Source organism: Salmo trutta, chromosome 15 (genome assembly GCF_901001165.1).
Source record: "Salmo trutta chromosome 15, fSalTru1.1, whole genome shotgun sequence".
Taxonomy (NCBI): domain Eukaryota; kingdom Metazoa; phylum Chordata; class Actinopteri; order Salmoniformes; family Salmonidae; genus Salmo; species Salmo trutta.
The window spans coordinates 18,545,358-18,562,056 of NC_042971.1; the positions used below are offsets into that span (position 1 = coordinate 18,545,358).

Here is a 16,699-nt window from a genome sequence, read left to right on the forward strand (position 1 = left end):
TAGAACAGGGGACTGAGGTAAAAGCAGACAATGTCTACAGGGGAAGACAATGTAACAGATTGGCATAGCAGGAGTCATAGGAGAAGAAAACAAATCTGATGAGATGGCATGGTACCCAAACTGTGATCCATTGCCATACTGTAAACGCAGGTGTATTATTTTATTATTTTATTTTGATGTTATTGAACATTTTATTCAAAGAGTTTATCTAGTCGAGTGTGCCGTGCACCACATCTCTTCAAATACATTTATAGGGTAAAATTGTTTCCAAGGTGGGTTGTTAATGCCGATTCATCTAGTGAATCGGCATTCTACCTACAGTATCCAAACAACACAATAACCGCCATTCTACCTACAGTATCCAAACAACACAATAACCTTTTTCTCTGTTCCAGGGGCAAGTGCAGTGTTCCCCACACAGCTTTGAAAGCTGATTGTGGGGAATGATTTCCTCAGGCAGCCATCAGAGCGACGGAATGGTCTTCAAAACAGCCAGAGGAAAGATTGGGGAAGGAGACTCTCTCTGCCGCTTTGGAAATGAGCAAAACACAATTTAACCATCTGCCGAAGCAGCAGATGTTGCGATAAATTGCTGCAACTTTCAAATGTTTACTTTTTTTTAAACCCAGATGCAGTTTGGAGGGCTGGTGTGTAGGGTTAGTTGAGTTTACTGTATTCTGCGAGATTGAGAAATTGTTTTTCTGGCTGTAATGTAAAGTTTCAAAGACCTCTCATGTGACAACTGCAGTGTCGTAAGATTACTAATGCAGAGTAGGATAATTTGAAAACAACAAAGAAAACAATTATGGTATTAACATAAAGGTACTCAAGCAATAATCAACACACACTGACAATGGCCTAACAGCCAAACAATTAGTTTTTGTTATTTTTTCCTCTAAGTGAATACATTTAGAGTGTGGATCCTCCACAGATTAAACTCTATCAACATTGGCCATTTACCATATCATTTGCACTTACGACAATTTGATGTTTGTGATTGTGCCCAATCCCCAAAGTTTCTCTCACGTTATTCAAAAACCCTGTTGCCATGTAACCCCTTAATTTGTCTTTGCTTAATAATTCACAAGAGGTTTCTGATTAATGCGCACCATGAAATATATTCAAAACACTTGTGAGAGCTTTGAAAGCAGCAATAACACAATCAGTGTGTTTGTGACCCCTGTGCCATGTGAAGTGGCTCTTTTAATTAATGATCAAACTCTAAATACTCCATTGCTGACAGCTACCTTTTTGATGACGAGACCATGGAGGGATTTTTTTTAATTACATGAAAGTAATGAAAGGAAAAGTGCAGATCAATGGACATATGAGTGACACAACAACAATAGGAAACTATGACAAAGAAACAGTTGCTAAGGGTAAGAACGCAATAGAGAGAGATGGACAGACAGATGGATGGTATGGGCCTTTGAGAGAAATGGAGGCTATGGGTAAAGGCTGTGTCCAAGAGAGGATGGAAGGAGAGGAAGAGAAAAAAAGGAGAAATGTTGAATACAGAGAGTAAGGGAATCATTCGAGCGAGGGAGGAAAGGAAAAAGAGGAAGAGAGCGTAAGAAGAAGGTGAGACGTAGACTATAATACAGAGAGAAAGAGAGCTAGACAGGAAGACGAGTAAGGTAAGGAAAGAGAAAACAAAAAACAGATTGACTGAAAGCCTTGCCCAAGAAAGAGAGATGGAGTGAGAGGAGAAGAGAGAGTAGTAGAAAAACTAAAAGATAAGTGGCCCTGTTTGAGGAAGATAGAGGGAGGTAGACAAAGAGTTCAGTTGGGAGAGGAGGAAAGAAAGATAAAGCCAAGTAAAAACAAAAAAAGAAGCTTAGCTTTCATAAAGCCTTCCTAATGCCTTTATATGTTTGATATAAAGAGTTATACTACCCTATGTTTATATGGTCTTTTATAAATGATTTTATGTAGTGCTATGCGGCATTGGCATTAAACATTATAACACCCACTCCATAACAACTGTCATAAGAATTTATAAAATATAATTTAAATATATGTAGGGCTTATGACAGGCATTATGACTCTTTATCTCATGCATATAAAGGGTTTATGAATGCTTCATGAATGCTACATTATCACCATTGTAAGTAAAGTGAGGGGCTTTCCTACCTGAGAGGTCCCTGTTGACCCCCAGGGCCATGCCGTCTCTGAGCCAGAGCACCATGCCGTGGTAACCAGGGATGGAGCAGGGCAGGGTCACCGGCTGACCTGCCACCACCACCAGGTCTGTGGGCTGCTGGGTGAACACTGCACTGGCCCCTGGAACAGAGAAAAAGGTTATTGTGTCAAAACAGTGCAACTTTTGATCAACAGTTTCGATAGGATTTAATTTTCTTCACAGACGTATAGTGTCATATGCCATTTAGCAGACACTCTTATCCAAAGAAACGTATAATAGCACATGCATACAGTACATTTTCGTATGGGTGGCCCCAGCAGGAATTGGATCCACAACCTCAGCATTGCAAGTGCTATGCTCTACCAACTGAGCCACAGTAGCCTACTGTGCATCCAATGGGGTACCGCCAGGGTAGATGTTGAATTGATGAAGCATTGTTCAATGTTTTTGTGTGTATGACAATGAATCCTAATAGTAATGTTGCCACAGTAGGCCAGTGAAAATAAGTATACAGAAGCTATGGAGCTGTTAGTGGAGTTACAAACCCCAAAAGTTATTGAACGGGCTAAGCAGAGATGAACGGACAGACTAATCAAACAGGTGTAAATCTTGCTGAGATTGAGGCTGTCCTACGGACACAGCTCAGGTGACTATTCAGTGTATAGTTAGATAGCATCCATGGATGGTTGAATGAATGGGGATTGGTTCGCGTAGTGAGAAAGAGCACAGGAGATGGTACTGGCATCCGGCCACATCATCCCACATTCATTAATACTCTGACCCATCTTCACATAGAAATAATCACACTTTCATTCCCAGTCATTTATGTTGATGTAAGACTTACAATACCGATGAGTCCAGATATTAGGCGAGCGTTTCTATTCAATTACCTTTTTAACAGAAAATGCATTACAGCAAACATTAAATCAAAATGAGCCCATGCAGCTGTTCAACTCAATCTGTCTTCGACCTCATTCATTACCATCTCACCCCTCATCGCAAAAAATGACTTCAGTTTGGGTGGCTTAATTTTGGGAAGGCAGCGGAGTGGTGCATTGCTGACAGCAGCTAACCTCATTTAGAGAACACATCTTGAAAGGGTGTGAATATAAGCAGACAGAGGGTTCAGTACAAGGTACATGCAGGACACAGACAGCTTTCATACCTTTTTGTATGAGGGTAGAGTCGAAAACATGTTTTTGTTCTCCCACAAACATTTTTTCCCACCAACGACTGATCCCTCTCATTAAAGCCATGGAAGTTGAAGGACGACCACAGTACTACAGACATTGTTGGTGGAAAACAGGACCCCCCCATTATAGCGAATCTTTGTGTAAATAAAACATTTTTAGAGGACAATCATGGTACCATTAATTGCTTATAATACACCATCAGATGTATGTCCTTGAACCAATTATTTTTAAATGTCACACAGAAGAAGTTATGAGGAAAAGTTAGTTGCTATTGGCAGCCTCCTGTATTCCAGCATCTCACTGAAGAAAGTAACACATAATTCGAGGTCTTGCTATTTTGGGATTCTACCATATGAATATCTCCAATACACGGAGTCCAAACATTTATACAGGATAAGTCTTGACTCTTTTCCTTTCCCTTTCCATTCTGACAGTCACAGCTCATAAGATGTCTCATTTATACATAGTATATATAACTTCTACGGTAACCTGTATTTCTATCTTAAATCTTTTGTTCATGTTATCAAGAGCACTTGCTGTAGTAATATGTGTTCGCTACTTGACGTAAACATGCAAAAGAGAAGATATTTTATTATTTGCTTTAAGATTATTTATCTACCAGTCATCCCCTGGTCCAGATCCAGACAATTGCAAGATGGATGGCATGTTGAATATTGATCGGGCTAAAAAGTTATAATGCTTTGCTCCCCAGACAATCAAACATTTTCTCAGAGTCCATTAGTGGAATCAACATTCTGTAACATGAGGCATTTTTGGTGCTCTTAAGGGGAATATTTGTTTAGCTCATCCAGGCAGGGTAGCAGCGTTTCACAGATTTAGGTAAAGGCATGGTTTAATTTCGATTCGGAGACAACACCATTGGGAATGAGTGTAGTTTGGAGGCTCATTGTCTACTCCCAAATTGAGTCAAACATCCAGTAATTTCTGAATCAATCTACACTATATATACAAAAGTATGTGGACACCCCTTCAAATTAGTGGATTCAGCATTTTAAGCCAAACCCGTTGCTGACAGGTGTATAAAATCGAGCACACAGCCATGAAATCTCCATAGACAAACATTGGCAGCAGAATGGCCTTACTGAAGAGCTCAGTGATTTTCAACGTGGCATCATCATAGGATGCCACCTTTCCAACAAGTCAGTTTATCAAATTACTGCCATGCTAGAGCTACCCTGGTCAACTGTAAGTGTTGTTATTGTGAAGTGGAAATATTTAGGACAACAACGGCTAAGCCACGAAATGGTAGCACGTAAAAATTATTTGTCATCTGTTGCAACACTCACTACCGAGTTCCAAACTGTCACTGGAAGCAACGTCAGCACAATAACTGTTCATTGGGAGCTTCATGAAATGGGTTTACATGGCCAAGCAGCTGCACACAAGCCTAAGATCACCATGCACAATGCCAAGCGTTGGATGGAGTGGTGTAAAGCTTGCCACTATTTGATTCTAGTGCAGTGGAAACACGTTCTCTGGCGTGATGAATCACGCTTCACCATCTGGCAGTCCGACGGATTAATCTGGGTATGGCAGATGCCAGAAGAACACTACATACCCCAATGCATAGTGCCAACTGTAAAGTTTGGTGGAGGTGGAATAATGACTGTTTTTCATGGTTCGGGCTAGGCCCCTTAATGCTACAGCATATGATGATATTCTAGATGATTCTGTGCTTCCAACTTTGTGGCAACAGTTTGGGGAAGGCCCTTTCCTGTTTCAGTATGACAATGCCCCCGTGCACAAAATGAGGTCCGTTCAGAAATGGTTTGTCGAGATCAGTGTGGAAAAACTTGACTGGCCTGCACAGACCTCAACCCCGTTGAACACCTTTGGGATGAATTGGAACGCTGACTGGAAGCCAGGCCTAATCGCCCAACTTCACTTCCCGACCTCCCTAATGCTCTTGTGGCTGAATGGAAGCAATGTTCCAACATCTAGTGGAAAGCCTTCCCAGAAGAGTGGAGGCTGTTTTAGCAGCAATGGGCGGACCAACTCTATCTTAATGCCCATGATTTTGGATGAGATGTTCGACGAGCAGGTGTCCACATAGTTTTGGTCATGTAGTATACTGTTTCCTTTTGTAACAGAGGACTTGATATCTTGGCCATGTCACTGTCCACATGGTCTTCACTTTAGTAAAGGGTGACAGTGTCAGGTAGTAAAAAAGGACTTGCAAGTAGAAAATATTGGGACATTCCCTCGGTGAAAGCACAATTGACCTATGTGCTTGTCTCTTGGCTTTCTACGCCATTCCGTTCTTAAAATATGCCTCCTCTATACCCTCTCCTACGTTTAATCACAGCAACCTTCTTGACCCCAGGAGTGTCAGTACTCAATATTCATGTCTGTCCCAGTCATTGGAGAGAAGCTCTCCAGGCATCTCAGGACGGATCTATGACGAGATGGCCAACACCACAAAAACAACATTATCGGTGAATCTAAATTGTAATTGCTCTCATTATCTCTCCTTGCTTCCTCAAAAATGCATTGGAGGAGATGGTCTGAGGGGAGGAACCTCGGATCATCAATTTGAGGAAGAGGTGAGGGGAGAGAATGCGAGGAATCAAGGAAATACATTGAGATTCACCATTTTGAGGTGCATTCTATGTTCTGTTGACCTGGGACTCATGAGTATCTGATTCATAGACAACATATGTGTCACCAGTATTTCTACTCTGTGCTGTATGCATAAGGGAAATACAACTGCCTTCACAAACTGTTTACTTCTACTCATGATAAACAGCCCAGTTGAATATTGTCTTTGTCACTGTTGGCGACATTAAACAATATTCATATTGACTTTCCACAGCAAATGTTTTTCCTAGTACTCCCACCAATGTCAAAAGGATGCCATCTCAGAATTCCAAAATATGACTCTGGTTTAACAGTTTAACATACAAACTGACAGTTTGAGACCTCATAGATAACCTCAGAAAGAGTGCACTCCTCCAAGAGGGACTTAATGGCAAAGTCTGTTCACATTTGCATTGTATTTCTCAGAATCTGTGAGGGTGCAATGTAATGCTTCAATCTAGCCCTGTACTCCTAGTGGTGCCTCACAACAGGGATTCTGCAGAGCATGGCTAGCTCTAATGGGAGTCTGAATTGAACAAATGAATCTCATCATCACATCGCCAGCTTCTCAGTGGGCGAAAACACTCACAGTCAAATCAAAATAAATAAATATATTTTGTCAAGGATACTTCTTTTACATCAATTTTCTGTTTGCCTTAAGCTTTTCAATTTATTTTGCAATCAGAATGCCAAATTACATGAACTCCTCCAGCACAAAAGCAAACATTTTGCCTACCCACAAACATTCTGCATTAGCTGGGGACAGAATTTCTCAGAAGTCCAGAATGTTTTGTTGTTACAAGACAAAATATAACGCTGAGTCATCACTTTGTTTTCGCCATGTCTTACTCAAGACAATACCAAAGTCTACACCCACAGAAAGGACTCAAGAGAAACTTAAGCTGAATTCACTAATTATTAATCTCAGTTGGAAACCTCAATACATTGCTGCCATGCCTATCTGATGATAGTTACATTTGTCTGAAAATCTCATCTTGAGTCATGGCTACTGAAGATAATTCATTTTGACAGGGTCACAGAGATATGTTGTGGACAATTCCACAGTAACAGAGTGATGCTGAGACTCTGTTTTTTCCCTCTAAGATGAATGCCAAACAAAACTGAATGATTGCAAAGTTAAACAAACCATACAATGATATGTACAAGGACTACTTTGAACAATTTCCACAGAAAAGTGTACAAAAACACATTTACTTGAAGAACAGTGCAGATGCAAAGTTTGGTAACAGAATGACAGTGTGTGCTGTTTGTGCCGTCATTCTGTTAGCAAACTTTGATCTGCATTGTTCTTTAAATGTTTTGTTAAAAGTAGTCCTTGTGCATAGAGTTATATGGTTTATTTAACTGTGCAATCATTGGTTTTGTTTGACATGCATTTTACAGTGAAGAATCAGTCTCAGCATCACTCTGTTACTGTGGAATTGCCCTTGTACTACATGGTTGACGAGTACTGTACATACAGTATTTGATAGGAAAATGCTTATTTTATTGAAATACCCAACATCATATTACTTTTAATGTGGAAATACTTCACAAATTTGATGACATCAATCAAGATGATACAAGATTTAAAGCAACATTTAACACAAGCACATCGTTCCTAGTTGTGTTTGCCTATGCAATATGCACGGTATAACAGGGATCGATTTCTCCTGTTGGCCATGGATTTACTGAAATGCAATTAGGCCTACGAGCAGAGCCTCATATTCCCTTACCTGTTGAGAACACTGAAAAGAGGGGGCAGCTTTATTTAATTGTTGCAATGGGCTGTGAAATGTTTTTCCGCAGCAAGATTGAAATGTGTGCCATAAACAGTGTCAGCGATTTAGTGCCAGTGTGCTGAGAACCATACAGTCTCATCACCGTCTGTCGTAGGGTAAAGACCAAGATGCAGCGGGAAAATGTACACTCATCTTCTTTATTACGGACAAAGAAGGAAAACCCAAAACAAACACGTATACGAAAACACAACGACGAATAACAGGCCGGTAAGGCACAAAGCTATACACAGCACAATCTCCCACAAACTAACAGGTGAAAACAGGCGACCTAAGTATGACTCTCAATCAGCAACAACGAAGTACAGCTGATCCTGATTGAGAGCCACACCAGGCCAACACAGAAATACAACACTAGATCAGCCCCCTAGAAATACAATACAAGAACATACCCAACAACCCGGAACACCTAAATCAAACACCCTATCTTACATAAATACATATCTAATAAACCCCGAACCACTTAAATCAAATACCCTTTCTACATAGATACACCACTAAACCCAGAAACACTTTACACAAAATAACCCTCTATATAAACACATAACCAAAAACATGTACAACAAATACCCTCTGCCATGTCCTGACCAAACTACAATAACAAATAGGCCCTTTACTGGTCAGGACATGACAGTACCCCCCCTCCAAAAAGGTGCAGACCCTGGATGCACCTCACACAAAAAAACAAAAAAAAACCCAAAAACAAACCAAAAATCCCAAAACTGAAGGGAGGGAAGGGAGGGTGGCTGCCGTCACCGACGGCTCCTGTGCTACACCCCCCCTCCCCAAACCTCCTACAGTGGAGGTGGCTTAGGCTCAGGCCTTAATCCCCTACCGGACCAAACCACCCCCACTGCATACCCCCACTGCATACCCCACTGCATACCTCTGCCGAGTGAGTCGGTCTGTAGGCCGACTCACTCGGTTCCGGACTGTAGGCCGACTCACTCGGTTCCGGAATGTAGGCGACTCACTCGGTTCCGGACTGTAGGCAGACTCACTCGGTGCCGGACTGTAGGCCGTCTCACTCGGTGCCGGACTGTAGGCCGTCTCACTCAGTTCCGGACAGCCCGTGCGCACGCGAGATCGTGCGCACTTCCGCATACTCCGGCGCTCTCCACTCCAGTTGCTTCCCATAATAAGCATGGGGAGCTGGCTAAGGGCTCACCCTTGGCCCAGCCAAACTACCCGTGTGCCCCCCCAAAAAAATGTATTGGGGTTGCCTCTCGTGCTTCCCCATCGGCGCGTACACAACTTCATACCAGCGCCTCTCCGCCTTGGCTGCCTCTATCTCCTCCGGTGGGCGATGATATTCCCCAGCCTGGTGCCAAGGTCCAGCCCCGTCCAGAATTTCCTCCCATGTCCATGATTCTACTGGGCACTGTTGCTGCTCCCTTCTCCGCTGCTTGGTCCGTGGTTGGTGGGAGATTCTGTCACGGGTGTCGTAGGGTAAAGACCAAGACGCAGCGGGAAAATGTACACTCATCTTTACATAACCGGACACATAACCAAAAATATGTACAACAAATACCCTCTGCCACGTCCTGACCAAACTACAATAACAAATAGTGGTCAGGACGTGACACCGTCGTAGTCCAATCACACTGCTGTACGGAGAGGACCACTGGTGACGTAAAACTAAAACAGGAGAGAGTGAAATATGGGGTTGTGTGCCCTGTCGATTTGGTGGGGACTACAGTGCATTGACTGTGTATGCTAGTCTACAGCGCTAGTGTCACAGTAGCAGATTGAAAAGTATTATTACCTCCGTTTGATACCTGTCAGTGCAATGTGAATTGTTAACAGCTGTGCCAAAAAGGGTTACATTTCATTGTCATTCCGGGTACCCTTTGTATTGTTATTGTCGGGAGGAGAAAATGTAATTCTGTCTGAGGAAGAAAAAAGAAAGAAAAAGAAAAAACAAACAGGCTTTGAATTAATCTGGTGTGTATAATGGAATTTTTACAGAGGATTGCCACGGTCCACCTACAGTCTACAGTACTTTGAAATATGTTTTCTATGGATTTGACCAAATGTGTTTCCTGAATGCTTATCAGCATTTTCAAGATAGAAAAACCAAATGATAAAGAATGAAAATGTGCCGCAGTGTGCCAAACATAAAACCATTACACGCTGCCTCCCATGGGTCTTCTGTGAAAAATGTTATTGTTACTTGTCTGGTTGCAGACAGACATTGGAAGATAAGGGGTTGGGATTTTGGGGAAAATTGGACTTCCTTTCAATTCATCAAGTTACCCTATTAACTTAAGTATCCCTTTGCTGTGAGACTCGAAATTGAGCAAAGGTGCATCCTGTTTCCAATGATCATCCTTGAGATGTTTCTACAACTTGATTGGAGTCCACTTGTGGTAAATTCAATTGATTGGACATGATTGGGAAAGGCACACACCTGTCTATATAAAGTCCCACAGTTTTTATAGACAGTGCATTTCAGAGCAAAAACCAAGCCATGAGGTTGAAGGAATTGTCCGTAGAACACCAATACAGGATTGTGTCGAGCTACAAATTTGGGGAAGGGTACCAAAACATTTCTGCAGTATTGACGATCCCCAAGAACACAGTGGCTTCCACCATTCTTAAATAGAATAAGTCTGGAACCACCAAGACTCTTCTTAGATCGACTTAATTGAACTGTGTTATTGAAACACTATTGAATTGACAAAAATTATTGACAAAATGTATTCAGGTAATCATGTTTCAACTCAATTAGAACAAGTACCTCCCAAATGAATCAAATGTATCAGTTCTAGCTCTTTGAGTTGGGTTCATCCTAGCTAACTACTAAATGAAAAAAAGCTCTTCTTTTATTTCCAATTAACAATGGTTTAGGGGAGATTTCAGTAGGGAGCTTTGTGCTCCCATCTGCTTCTTGCTCATCCACGAGCTTCTCCGCCAGCGAATCAACAGACCAATTTAACTACAACGACATTCTCAATAACGGTTACATAACATTTTTACTTTTTACATGTACAGTAGTTGTATATCTACCTTAGTTGAATGCACTGACTGAATGACCTAAATGTAACTGTACAAATTTACGGTTGCAAAGCATGCAGTAGGAGAGGCAGGTAGGGCGGCACATAGCTTAGCGGTTAGGAGTGTTGGGTCAGTAATCGAAAGGTTGCTGGGTCAAATCCCCAAGCTGACCAGGTGAAAAATCTCTAATTGCTCCTGTAAGTCGCTCTGGAAAAGAGCGTCTGAAAGATATTCTTATGAGCTCTGCCCCCCAAAAAGACAAACTCTATGACCAAATGAAATTTTGTCAGTTCATTTCTACATTAATGAATCTGGTGCACATCAAGTTCCACCGGAGTTAAGTAAATTCTACAAGAGACAATTACATTCCGCCAAGATAGAGCAAAACTTAAGGGCAGCCAAGATGTTTTTGGGGGAGTGTATAAACATTGCCCAATATGTTTTTCAGGCAACATACTGTGACTCCTGTGTCTTCTCCAGCTTCAATGAGGGTAGAGGGTAAAAGAGAAGAAAATGTATCTTGAAGAAATTTTATTCTCTGATTGATCCTCCTTCCGCTGCACGGACAAAAAGGCACTCAAACGCAGCCCTAGGCCATTATCGCTGAAATGGAAAACATAAATCCAAATGCTGCCAATCAAATAAGAGTTTTCCTTCATCTAAACCCAAGATGAAAGCGCATGAAGATCACGTTTTTGTCCCTTTCTCTTACTACAACATGAGGTGTATGGGTGTTTCGGCATGACTGTTCACTTTAAACCACACTGTAGTTGCTTTGTGTACACAGTATACATGAATTGTGGGGGAACCTTCCATCCTAAAGAAGTCAAGAAGGTTTATTGTACCTTTGGAGCATGGAAAGAAGAGAGTAGAGTAGTGCCTATGCTTGAGGCCTATTCCCATTAGTCTTTAAAAACACAGATTTTAACAACAGTGAAGCTGGGAGTAATTGATAGATCGTATGCAGGGAGGTGTGTAGTGTGGGGATTGAGCATTTAAAGAAATGTGGGTAGAGAAGATAATCTTGCCCCTGAGATGTGGCAAAAGGCCAAGCCATTGTGTCGGCATAGAAGCCTGTGTGTCCAACTCGCTGTTCCTCTCTGTTATGATTTCTTATTATCTCTGTTGAACAAAACTACACAGTAATTTCAAGGCACCACTGCTTCAAGAAGATTAGTTACTTTGTGTAATAACAAAGCCACAGACAACAACCTTGAGCACTCTCAAAGCACCCACGGTAATAAGCAATAAAAAGTGGAAGTTCACGACATGTTTCACAGTTACGGTTTACTGTAAACTAATCTGACATATGAATTTGTATTTTTTTGTACTATAAAAGAAAATAAACATTGGTTGTGTTCGGCCACAGGTTATGATGTAGAAAAATTATTATGGAATGAAATCCCAGCAATTAATTAGGCTGTAATGATACATTGATTATTGTCAATATAAATCAGAATCATTATAATCAATCACTTATTCAGAGGCAAAATACACCCAAGTTGGTCCCACTTTAAATGACATGCACTTTATAGATGCTTCACATAGCCTTAATATAGCCTCCATAAACACCACATAAATGTGTCAAAAATAATCTATAAGTGTATATCATGCTCTATAAAGAGTTCAGCCTCCCTGTGGCTCAGTTGGTAGAGCATGGTGTTTGCAACGCCAGGGTTGTGGGTTCGATTCCCACGGGGGCCCAGTACGAGAAAAAAAAATTTATGAAATGAATTGAAATGTATGCATTCACTACTGCAAGTCGCTCTGGGTAAGAGCGTCTGCTAAATGACTAAAATGTAAATGTAGTTCATGAATGTGGCATAACTGTTTTACATAACCTCCAATAAGCACATCTTAATAATGGCTTTATAAATCATATTAAATTCAGGCTTCACAAAGTATTTATAACCTTGTCATGTATCTTGGTAGAGCATTGCAACGCCATGATAGTGGGTTCAATTGCCGGGACCAGCCATATGTAAAAATGTATGCACGCATTACTGTAAGTCGCTTTGGATGAAAGCGTATATATTATATTATATTACTCAAAGAAATTGCTGGGATCAGCCAACGGTTTTCCCTTTTTAGTGCATAGCCAATATTGGACCTGACCCTCAACTTTCCCCAGAATTCAACACTAAAATGTAGTGCAAAGCAAAAAAAACGCAAAATTTCCCCCAAAAAATTCTCGGTTTAGTTTTTCCAGGTTTCAGATTTCCCCCATTTTTTTCTGTGTTTTTTCTGTGTTCACAACAATACTTAAACCACATCAGGGGATGACTTTTGAGTTCAGGGAAATATCTAAATATGTAAATGCTTTTGTATAGTTGCCCTTGCATAGGGAGCCAGGCCAACCCACTGGGAAGCCAGGCCAAGCTAATCAGAATGAGTTTTTCCCCACAAATTACAGACAGAATACTCTGTTTGTGACAAAACTGCACATTCTAGAGTAGCCTTTTATTTTCCCCAGCACAATGTGTACCTGTGTAATAATCATACTGTTTAATCAGCTTCTTGAAATGCCACACCTGTCAGCCAAACGCACAAAAAGTTTAATGAATTAATTTCAATTGACTGATTTCCTTACATGAACTGTAACTCAAAAATCTTTGAAATTGCTGCATGTTACATTTATATTTTTGTTCAGTATAATAGTACGAATGAAATGGAGTTTCCCATCCCCCTATTTAGAGTACTGTCCCCTTATCCAGATGGTGTGACAATGGCATTTCCTAAGAACGTTACTAACTTTCTTTGTTGTTACTTTTAAGGCTTCTTCAGACACCGACATACAGTAAAGGTAAAAACAAATCCCTGTTAGGGGTAACATCTCATGCAAGGCAAAGGGAGTAATGTATCTCATCACCTTTTCATGTGGGAAATCCTACATAGAACAAACAAAAATACAATTAAAACAACGCATAGCTGAACACCGCAGCTCAATTAGGTGTAAGAACACTGACTATCCAGTAGCAGCTCACTTTGTGAATCTACTCCCTCAAATACACAGGCATTGAGCATGTTACTCTACCAAGGAGAGAAGGTAACATCGAGATCCTTCTAAAACAGAGGGAGGCCTACTGGATATCCTATCTTCACTCAATTTTTTCTAATCAACCTAATAATTATGACACACCGCTCACTTTTGTTATTGGTTGCACTAATTGCACTGTTTATCTACATAACCTGGTTCAAACATTCATGACATTACCCTGAAGAAGGCACAGTGATGCCGAAACATTGGTGGTTTACCCAATACATTTTATATAGAGTGTGCGATTCTCTTTATTTGTTTATATAGCTTACAGTTTATTCGCCGTTAGTCAGCACCTCTACACAAAATAAGTTTCTCTGGGTGTGCGCCAGCTCATGCTTTTTATTAGACTTTTAAGGTCGGAACCAACATGCAGTACCTCCAGCAGGCAGGGAGATAAGAACCATTCGTCCGCCAGTTCATTGACAAACTACACTATTCACAGCCCTTGTAATGTTCAATGTAATGAATTGTATTGCTGGACTTCTGAACCTTTATGTATTTGCATTTTTTTATGTAAAAATGAAATGAAATGTATGGTTTAACATGTCATTAATGTTTATTTATTTTAGTCGTTAGTGATAATTCCCTATGTGTTAGTACATTTGTGTTTACATCATTAAGCAATTATGTTTATTTATTTTTTATTTAACTAGGCAAGTCAGTTAAGAACAAATTCTTATTTACAATGACGGCCTACCCCGGCCAAACCCAGACGACACTGGGCCAATTGTGCGCCGCCCTATGGGTCTCCCAATCACGGCCGGTTGTGACACAGCCTGGAATTGAACCAGGGTCTGTAGTGATGCCTCTAGCACTGAGATGCAGTGCCTTAGACCGCTGCGCCACTCGGGAGCCCTATGTATGTGTTATGAATTGCCAAAGGCGTCAGACTTTAAAGTAAATACAGTGTCATATGATACAATGCATTTATCTATGTGTTATGAATGGCCAAAGGTGTCGGACTTTAAAGTACAGCGTCATGTGATAAGGTATTTATGGATGTGTTATGAATGACCGAAGGTATTACAGGACACCACATAAAGTGTCACTAAATAGGTTATTAATGTTCTGCTGATTTATTAAGGTTCTCTCATGATCCATAGGTTACTGTAGGGTGTGAGGGGTATTTACATGGGCTGAAAATCTTGTGTTTGTGTGTGTGTCAGAGCCAATATGATTTGGAATAGTCCAACCTGAGACTACCGTACTAAGTATTCCTCTTCTGTTCCCATGCTGGAGACCAGGGCTTGATTAAAACCTGTTACAATCACCACCTTCCGGAGACACATGAGACCCCACCTCTTTAAGGAATACCTGGGATAGGATAAAGTAATCCTTCTAACCCCCCCCCCCAAAAGATTTAGATGCACTATTGTAAAGTGGTTGTTCCACTGGATATCATAAGGTGAATGCACCAATGTGTAAGTCGCTCTGGATAAGAGCGTCTGCTAAATGACTTAAATGTAAATGTAAATGAGGTCAACATTTTCTGACTGATCTTTCAGCGGGGGAGTTGGTGAATATTTCAAAGACCTGCCCAGCACAGCACGGTATGGCTTGTTATATTGTTGTGTGCGTGTTTGTGTACTAAGGAAGATGTAACATGATTCCAGAAGAAAGACAATTTCAATTTCCTTATGTTGGGGGCTTTCATTAAGGTAAGTGTCTCTTGGTGTAACGTCGTCCACAGGCTATTGTGCACACAGCATGCATATGCATGGGATATCAACCATTCAAAGTTGTCCTTAGTGGGCGTGACCATAGAATTAAATGGGAGTGACCTTACTGAGCAAAAACATTCCCCCTGGTCATCACTAGTTAACACAGCCAAAAAGTCATAATTATGCCTAAACCCAGCCTATTTCCACAATTTCTCTTCTTACAATTTGATTGTAAACCTAACCCTAACTAATGAAGGACAAGTTTGATGTGACTAGCATGACTTCACTTTAGAGTGTGTGCCATTCTTCAGCAAAACATGTCACCCATTATAAAGCACACATTTATATCATATTCAATATAGTGGGTTGTGTCACACTTGACATTGGTAATTAGGTCACACAGTTATGTCACATTTATGAACCCTTTATAAAGCATGACATAACTTATTTGTAAAACATTTATGTAGTGCTTAAGAAGGCATTATGAATGCTTTATGAATCCTTTATTAGCTGAACAAAATTTAAAGTGGGACCATAAAGGGTCATACACTTCAATAAAGCTTAAAGTCTCTAAAGCTTAAAGTAAAGTCTCTAAAGCTTTTATTTCTTAATGAAAAAAGGACTCAGGATAGGTCATTACGGCGATGGAAGACACCAAAAATAAGTTGCTCGTTTTTTGCAGAGAATGATGGTGAAACTCAACCAATACCCATTATCTCTAGCTATGGTGATATAACACCATAGAAGAAAGCGATTGTTTTGATGATGGGTATGAACCCAGTCAGCGCTATCTGTTACAGTGATGGGTAGTGACACTTTGGTGACGACCAAAAAGGGATGTTATAAAATGTTGAGTTTCTTCTCATTTACAGATGGAGGCCATGTTGTGTTCTTTGAGCGCGGGTGGCGTTCATATGTGGACGTCGAAATCACAACATTCAATCTTAATACGTCAATGACTTGCACCTGCACTGTATCGAAGCACTTTGCCCTCAAGTCATGTTGTGACATTGGAAAGTGAAATAGGCATCGGTGCGTAAAACGGTGTCCAGTTTGAACACATAACAGTTGATAAAGGACAGATATTTGTGGTGCGGGACTATATCCTATTACCTCCACCAAAACAAGACAAGGATGTTGTCTGGAAATGGCGGACCAATACATGCATTTTGTGGTCTTTCGACAGCTTGTACAGCTTATCTGTGTGGGCTAAAGACTGATATCGCGTGTTGAAATATATGTTGAATGTGATTTTACTTTGTTTGGTA

The 16,699-nt window shown here is 40.8% G+C and overlaps 1 protein-coding gene across 2 annotated transcripts in view; it reads right to left on the bottom strand.

The window, feature by feature from the left end:
- The window catches only part of LOC115148587 (kin of IRRE-like protein 3), a 312,244-nt gene that overhangs the window by 137,284 nt on the left and 158,261 nt on the right, over positions 1 to 16,699 (bottom strand). Inside the window, exons 1-2 of one of the 2 annotated variants that reach the window (XM_029690611.1) lie at positions 8,620 to 8,711; positions 2,134 to 2,283 (exon numbers count right to left, since the gene is read on the bottom strand). In XM_029690611.1, the coding sequence (XP_029546471.1) occupies positions 2,134 to 2,188 (55 nt within the window). In that variant the 5' untranslated portion in view covers positions 2,189 to 2,283; positions 8,620 to 8,711. Of the gene's footprint in view, positions 1 to 2,133; positions 2,284 to 8,619; positions 8,712 to 16,699 lie in introns of those variants that run through there. The other variant, XM_029690610.1, reaches the window with a different exon arrangement.